At 41.8% G+C, this 8328-nt stretch overlaps 1 protein-coding gene across 1 annotated transcript in view; it reads right to left on the bottom strand.

The window, feature by feature from the left end:
* Positions 1–1690: 1690 nt before the first annotated feature.
* The window catches only part of LOC104626344 (E3 ubiquitin-protein ligase MARCH3-like), a gene marked incomplete at its 3' end in the record, with an annotated part of 14809 nt that continues 8171 nt past the window's right edge, over positions 1691–8328 (bottom strand). The window contains exon 2 of the mRNA XM_010294239.1: positions 1691–1900. Within this exon, the coding sequence (XP_010292541.1) occupies positions 1691–1900 (210 nt within the window). The remainder of the gene's footprint in view (positions 1901–8328) is intronic.

The raw sequence follows: 8328 nt of genomic DNA, 5'->3' as shown, positions 1-8328 counted from the left end.
AATACCCTGCAGATACCTGGTCTGGCTTTTACTCCTTTTGAAGGGGTAAAATTTACAAAGTTAATAGAAGGGATTTTTGCCACTTACAATGCAAATGCAATAGAGGTGTTAATGAACAAGGTCAGATATGTGCCTGTGTTACAGGTAATTAAATCCAACTACTTAGCCAGACTACTCTTTCCAACTTCCAACCACTTTGGTGCTTGTGAGCTATGTATATTGGGTAAATTGGACAGCATTTGGATTTCGAAGAGTGTCATACACAAAGGAAATTTGAACAACTTTTGCTTGAATTCCTGACAGGCATGTCTACACATAGTACTGCAGGAAATACAGGTGCCACCTCACTGCTGGAACAAATAGCCACCGTGTCAAAGGGTAGTACTGCTGCTGCTGCTTCACAGAAAATGGAAGCAGAAACTACAAAAAGAGAAACTGCAGGAGGCTGAGGTTCCCTACTGTTCTGTACTGCTAAACTTAGCCTGCAGTCCTCTACGGATGAGACAGGCTTTTACTGTTATGAATGAAGTAAATGGAATTTTACTTCTCATAGCTTTCTTGGAGCTAGTTGTTAGGTAGTGTGGGGTTTTTGTGTCTCCCCCCACCTCTCCTTTTCCAAGCTTACTCTGGGGTCAGCATAGGGGTTACTTGCTGTGGGCTAGCTCCACTAATGCAGTTCTTAAAGTGCCACCTCCCCAGCAGCTCACACTGATCAAAAACTCCTGGAAGAGCTCAGCCATACAGCGTGTGGCCATACCCACTGAGGGGGAGAGCTGGGCAGGGTGGTCTTGCACAAACATTACCCTGTTAGTGTGAATGCTCCACGTTGGCATCGGCTGTTCTGTTCGCCTTCCTCCACCGGTGCTAGAGGTGTGAAATGTCAAACTCAACAGTAACCTGGGGTTTTCAGTGAACTGCTAGATCATGGCTTGATAAACGCTTATTTTGGCAGCTATCCTCGGCGCTCCCTTCATTTCTGCAGGGCCAACTGTTTGTCCGTGTGTGCTGGGGCCAGGAACTGGTCTCATTTTAACAACTTGGCACAAAACAAGGGGCTTTTGGGACGAATTGGCATGCAAGTGACAGCACACCTGGGTGCAGGATGGGAACTGGGCAGCAATTTATTCTGCACTGCAAAGGCAGCTACATTTCTACAGATCTGGGTGCAAGATGTGTTCTGCTGTGGACTTCCCACAGTGCCACGAGCATGAGGAACGCTCAAAGCATGGGATACATGCACAACTAAAGCTTTTGAATTGTAAAATCGGCAAGGTGTTGTATTAGAATAAACTCTGAATCCTTTGTGGCAGCCAGATTGTTCAACTAGAGCTTTTTTATTCATTGTGCCTTCACCTTTTGCACATTAACTTTGGTTAATCTCCATCCTGTAGCATCCCTCTTGAACTCCTCCATGTTACTTCCTTGTCTCCCTCTTGCTATTGCCTCTGCTCTTTGGGATTTGGGAATTACGGACCCCAAAGGCAAATTGTCTTTCTGGTTTTCTGGAGAACTCGAATGACGTGGAACCAAGAGATCTCTTGCAGATGTAAATTAAATTTATCAGTACAGAAGGTAAATATAAGCAATGCTTTGTACAGTGGCCCACCTGCTCTACAGCACTCTGTGTAATTAATTTTCTGATTTGTTCTTTCCCTTATTCCTGTGAGTTGAAGAGAAAACCAATACTTACTAGGGTCCAAAAGAGGTAAATAGTGAAGAGTGCGACAGTGAGTGCAATGAGGCCAACAGCTTCTAGCCTACTACTAAAGTGCAGATGGTCCACCGCTCCTCGTAGACACAACCAGCCAGAGATGGTTGCCAGCGGAGTGATAAACAAGAAGCACACCATGTCTCCAAAGAGAGTCCGTTTCTCGTGTTGGGGGCCTGGGTTCTTCAGCCACTGCAGGCAAAACATAGACAAAAGCAAGTGTCAGCACAAGGAGGATGTTCTACCTGAGACAAGGTGCTTTCTTGCAAAATGCAGACTTGCCCCTTCAAGGAGGGAACATGGACCACATGCAGAATGTGGCTTTGGCTGTCCTGTTGATGAACACCTCTAACCATACATACCTACCACGTCATTTATTCAGTTGTAGTCAAAGCTGTTGTAAGAAGGGGAAGTGTTTTGCACAGCGCAGCCCCTGGCATTTGGCTGCTGAACTGTTTGAGAAACTCTCCTCTTAAGATGGAAAGAATCACACGCTCTCCTGACAACTCGAGAATGCAGATAATATTAGTTAATATTTTGTATGCTATTTTAAGATTTGTATTTTTTTACATTCAGCTTGTAATATTGGCAAAGCTATTTTCAACTTGCTTTCTGCATGTAAGCAGAGTTGAATGCACACAAGGTTACTAGGTTACTTTTATTAAGAGGATACTAATCTTGCAAAGTGGAGTGCCTGAAAGTCAACTGCTGAAGAGAAGGTTGACTGAACAGCTATCAAACTCACACGCCCATGTTTCTATAAACAGGATTTTAGAGAGCAGAGGTGAAAGAAGTTCAGCCTGCAACAGTATACTGAGACCTTTTAATAAAAAACCTCATCACTCAAGTCAATATTTGAACAGGAAGACAACCAAGCCCTACAATTTTTGCCAGTGATGTAAGCCATAGGTTTTGGTCAAAAGCGCTCAGCAGCATCTTTCGGTTTTTTGGTTCTTTGAGCATATACAGCCATATGCACGGTACTACCAAGGATAGCAAATATTACTTACTCTGGCACCTGGGTACCCCGATCAGCCTGGGAGCCGTACATATTACCCTAGCCACTGAGGGCAAACACAGCATGCACCGCACAGGACTGTGTCTGCCCCAGGCAGTCCGCGATCTAACCAGAGGAGTCAAAGCTGGGAACGGGCAGGAGAGGTGGAGTGGCCTGAGCTGGGCGCAGGGCAGGTTATCGATTCCCAGTCTGGCATGTCCCTCCCAGGCCCTCGGCTCCAAGCGCAGAGGCCATGTTGAAGGCAAGGAAAGTCATGATCATCCAGGGATGGACAACAAGAAACCAAAGCCACTGCAGTTCTGTGCCAGCGGATGTGGATAAGGCTCACGTGTCTTTAAACTGTTCGGCCCTCTCATTCCCCCCAGCTTATTATACGTGGCAGTAGAAGTCCTATCTCTTTAGCTCCAGAAACTAAGTTTGGGGAGGCAACTTCATCCCTTCACAAGTTAATACACTTTATCTCCAGACACCTCAGGTTTTTTCTTCTTCCCTGTTACAGTGCTACAGCAATGACCCAGAGGAACAGCAGGACTCAAAAGTTTTGACAAGAGGGAGCAAGGCTAAGAGCGTTGTGCAAGCTAATCAATATTTCTCACCTAGGTATCCTACTCCTCTGTTATCTTCAGATCCTGCTTCATCTTTTCCCACTTTGCCCACACCATGAAAACAAATACAGTATTTATCTTGACATCTTCACATGGGGTAAAACAACAGCCAAGAAGCTGAGTGCAACCAGGAACAGGTAGTCATTAATCTGGCACTAGCAGAAAGACACAGATCAGCAGACAAGTTTGCCTCAGCCTCACCACTTCTCAGATGCAAATAATAAATCATCTGCTTCACATGATTTTTGGAGGTTTTACTGCAACACAGTAACTCAGCAGCCTGAGAAACGTGTGGATGTGGCGCTTCAGGACATGGTCTAGGGGACATGGTGGCGCTGGATTAATGGTTGGACTTGATGATCTTGAAGGTCCTTTCCAACCTAGTGTTTCTGTGATTCTGTGATTCTGTGATTCTGTGAGATCCATTTTCATGTGTGACTCAGGAATTCAGAAAACAAAAATACGTTCATAAACATTTTTTGCAGCATGTAGGCTTTTAATTTGCTTGAATACTTTTAAATTCCTAAGGAAGTAGAAGGTGCTTCATAACTGCTATGTACTACTATAACCAAGAAGTTGTAAGGGAACACTAGTTAAAGAAGTAGGCTCAATACTGTTTTTTTTTTCCTTTTCAAGCACTGTCTTAAACTCAAGATTATTTAAAATACCAGAATATCGGGTGTGGTGGGTTCACCCCAACCAGCAGGTAAGCACCCGCACAGCCACTTGCTCGCCTCCCCACCCCATCGGTACAGGGGAGAGAACAGGAAGAGGCTGCGAGCAAAGCTTGCTTCAGTAGAGCCTTGTACAAAATAAGAAGACACACATTTACATTTGAACAGCTTTTTATTTTATTGTAACTTTATAGAGAACGCTATAAAGGCATGTGTGAAAGGCTCACACCACTTTCCCTGGACCTTTCATACCATTTACTTAAAAAAACCCCAAAGGTACATGCATAAGAGTTCCAGGTTATATTTGGTTGCTTCTAGACAGGACTGATTGCAACCTTCACCTTGTTCAATTTCCACTAATCCCTGTAATGAGAAACCATCAGGAAAATGAGAGGAACTTTCAAAAGTGACTGGTAGTGGAGATTCTGCTTTTAAAGATGATTGTGAAAAGGTTTTGTGAAAAGTATTTGTTTAAAAGGTGACCTGCAAGAGAAGCGCTGAGCACCTGCACAACTCTCTGATCTCAACGGGCATTGCAGGTGTTCACCACTTTCCCAGGGCAGACCTTAAAATGCCCATTATCTCCTTATCTCAGCACTATGTAGTGACTGTCTGTCCCTGAAACTGGGTGGTGAAGAACACACTGGAACATTTCAGAGTCCATTTAGTGGAGGCTGCATCCTCAAATTCCCATCTGCGGTGATCCCTTTGGCATCCATGCAGCTCAGCATGCACACGAAACACCGTTTATTGATCTGAGCGAGAAGGAAGAACACCAAGAATACATACATGTGAGGAAGCACACGCATTAAGGCATGTGTTGTCATCTCTGCCCTATGACTTTCACAAGACACGGTGCAATGCACTTGAATTAAGACAGCATTTTATGCATGCCATCTAACTTGATTCAAAGTTTGAGCAGACAAAAATGCTGTGAGACTATTTCACAGGCTGATGGCTCCCTGTACTCCTTATGCCTTGTCTGACCCATAGGAACAAAGAATCAAACCCAAGTGATTCGGGTATTAGATGAGGCTAGGACAGACGAGAGTAGTATTAAGTAATACATAAAACCCTCAGCACTCCACAGTCTAACCTTAAAAGCTGGAGAAATTTCATTAGCTAGTTCTGAAAGTGGAAGTCAAAAGCAACAAATAAGTAATTTCAATGGCTGTCTGGACTTCAGTCACAGCACAAATTTTTCTCCTGAAGCAGTGCACACGTGTTTCTAAATCTGCTTCTGTTTAGATTCCAGCTTTCAGTCTTTCGTTTTGGAAATGCACACTGTCAAGTTACTTTATAGCTAAAAAGCCAAGTCAGCAAATCCTTACTGAAACACAACAATCCCAACAAAGTGCTGAGCTGATTAATTAATGTGGCAGTACAGTAGGGACTACCCTGCTGGCGAGGAACAAGACGTAAGGCCAGATGCAACTGTCAGATCTGCACTATGATATTCTGAAATCTGTCCTATTAAACTGTGTCAATGTGCTCAATCGTTTCTGCAATAGCTTGAGAGTAATAATTTTTATTTTGGAAAAAAAAAAGAAAGGTCATAAAAAGTGTCATGTTTGAAGCAAAATGTTTGCCCTGCCTGGCAAAGCACTATTTTATCAAGTGCTACCTTAGAGTGAACAGTGATTCCTGTTCCTGATATACAGATGGAGGGCCAGAGTAACAAGACATGCACACCCGAAAGTGGAGACGGGCTGAGGCACCTGCGCAATTTGCCAGCGAGGTGAAGCCTTGCATTTGAAGAAGGAAATCATCAGAACAAGCAGCAACCGAGGACCAGAACACCCTGGAGAAGCTCAGACTGGGAATTTACTTAACGTGACCGAAATGAGCTGCCAGCAGAAAACTGCTGTAAAACACCTCCACGAGTTTGAGCTGCTTCACCGTTGCCAAGGGCCAAATCCTGGAAGCACTCCCCTCCACGGGTCTAACTTCAATTAGATGACTCACAAATGCTCAGTAAAGTATGAGCTTAGTGTTTGTCAGATCCTAAGGCTACAACCTGTTTCTACTGGAAAGCCCTTTTTAGTTCACTACATTTCCCTTATGTAAAATTGATTTTACATAAATGTTGCTGGAGTTATACCAACAGCAAGGAAGATTCCACAGAGTATGAAGAAAATCTGTCAAACCGCTTTTTAGTTAAAGGTATTTAGTTCTAACATATGAAGCTAAGGGGAGAAGACAGGAAAGAACTGTCTTCCCTAAATGTGTTTCCCTTTGAACTAAAAATAGCTTATTACACATCAAACGTATCAGTTAATTTCGTTCTTTTCACGCTGATAGCTCTGCAGTGAATCTTGATGAAAGCACTCTGTACACAAGCAAAACTGCTAGCAATTATTGTCATTTCTGGTTTCATGCCAGCAGTGACCAATGGGAGCGTTTTGCCTTGGGCTTTACGCACAGAAGGACTGATATTGCCTATTTTTTTAGAGTGTTTCTCTTGAATGAAGGGCATTTTTAAAGACCAGGAGGACCATTTGTTGGGAGGTGGGGAATTACACCTGAACAGTTTTGTTAAAATACTTTTTTTACTTGAAAAATGTAACCTTTTTCAATAAATTTTTTTGAAACTAAGCTTAACTATGTGTAACTCAAAATAAAGTCTCCCAGACCAGAATGGTATGTATGTTCACTTTCAGTGCAATGAAACATTTCAGGTGACTCCAAACTTTTCCAGGTTAATGCTTTGCCAAGAAAAACAAATATTTGACAGTTAGTTTTCAGTTGAAAAATTACTTATATTTCAGTTTTTGGGTTTCCTGCTTGGATCAAACACTCAGTTACAGGCACAGTGTTAATGTTTTCAGTGGGTGGTTTTAGAAAGCCCACGGTGACAGCTCACAAAGAAGTTCCTTTGCTCGCAGAGACAGAAGCTTGTCTATTTGACAGACAGAAATTAAAAGATTTGATCTCTATAAGTTTATTATGCAGATGTTATGGCCTCTTTGCAACTGAGTCTGCTCTTCTTCAAGTTTAACCATTATTTTAACTCAAGTTCCAGGGAATATTTTAATTGTGGAAGTCTGAATGAGCCAAAGCTATTTTTTGAAATAGCAAATTAATTTAATTGGCATGTTTTTGTAAGTAAGTGGAAAGAATACATTATTCATTGTAAGGGTGATGTATGATACACCTTTAATTTTTAAAATTTTTTTACAAACAAGAATAAACCACAGCACAGATAGGAACTAACCCTAGGTGGTAGCCAAGTGTAAGGAGAGTACTGCAGGCTGTTGCTATCACAGCAATAACTGAATTTGCAACCTAGACCTTGGCTATTTTGCCAGCCGAAAAACAGGAGTTTGATAAACAATTCTCCACCAAGTAGTAATAACAAAGTGGCCAGTAGATGTGGTGTTCAGTTTCCGGATTATACAACTTTAATGCCTAAAAACAGGATTAGTAATTCTCTGATAGTGAAACAAAAAACTGAGCCTGCTAACTTGTGCTATAAAAATCTATGAAATTTCTTGCAGGTCCAATTACACAATATTGTATTCTTTAACATTAGTCTGGCTTACTGCTATTCTGTTTTCCTACTATCCACTTTTAGTTTGCATTTTTGGTGATGCATGTATCAGGTAAAAGATTTCAAAATGTATGAAGAAAAGAGATTCTGTGGAACTCTGGGAGAAGCAGTACTTCCTTTTACCTGTACGTTTTAAAAAGCTCCCGTTCTATTTCAAATTAATGTATTCCCAATTAGGCAGACAAATGTATGCATTCAAGAAAATCAATCAACAAAAATAACATTTTGCGTTTTAAATCAAAAGCAAAGCAGATTTGCTATTGGCAACATACATTGCAACACGTTGCAAACATCTTTCTGTACAAGCTCAAATATATGGAAAGTAAAGACATGATAGATAATAAATGCTTCCTAGCTCTCTGAAGAGACAGATGCAATAAAACTTTTCATCTTAGCAACCTTTGACTGGCTCCTATCGGTGGCAGGAAATGCTACCAGCAGGACAGAGATGATAACCAGGCAGTTTAGAACTGTATTACAGAATCATGATGTCCAAAGAAAAGTCACCAATACCATTATCTAAAACAAAAATAGCTGTACCTTTGAAAAGCCACAGCTTCCCTCACCTTGCTAGTCCTTAAAGAACAGTATTTAGCCTTTTCCAAAGCAGCTATTTCCTCTCTGATTGTTCAGTTACTTTCTCCTGGGAAATTTCCTCAACATTTTTTGCCCTTGATCACTAGTCCTTTAGATTTAGGAAAGAGCAGTTACAGATGTGATGGTTTCAATGCACAGTTTGTTCACTGACAAGTAATTTTTGCTTTTATTCTTTT

Source organism: Phaethon lepturus, unplaced genomic scaffold, assembly GCF_000687285.1.
Source record: "Phaethon lepturus isolate BGI_N335 unplaced genomic scaffold, ASM68728v1 scaffold49429, whole genome shotgun sequence".
In the NCBI taxonomy this organism is placed as follows: Eukaryota; Metazoa; Chordata; class Aves; order Phaethontiformes; family Phaethontidae; genus Phaethon; species Phaethon lepturus.
This window is presented reverse-complemented; position numbering and strand designations above follow the sequence as displayed.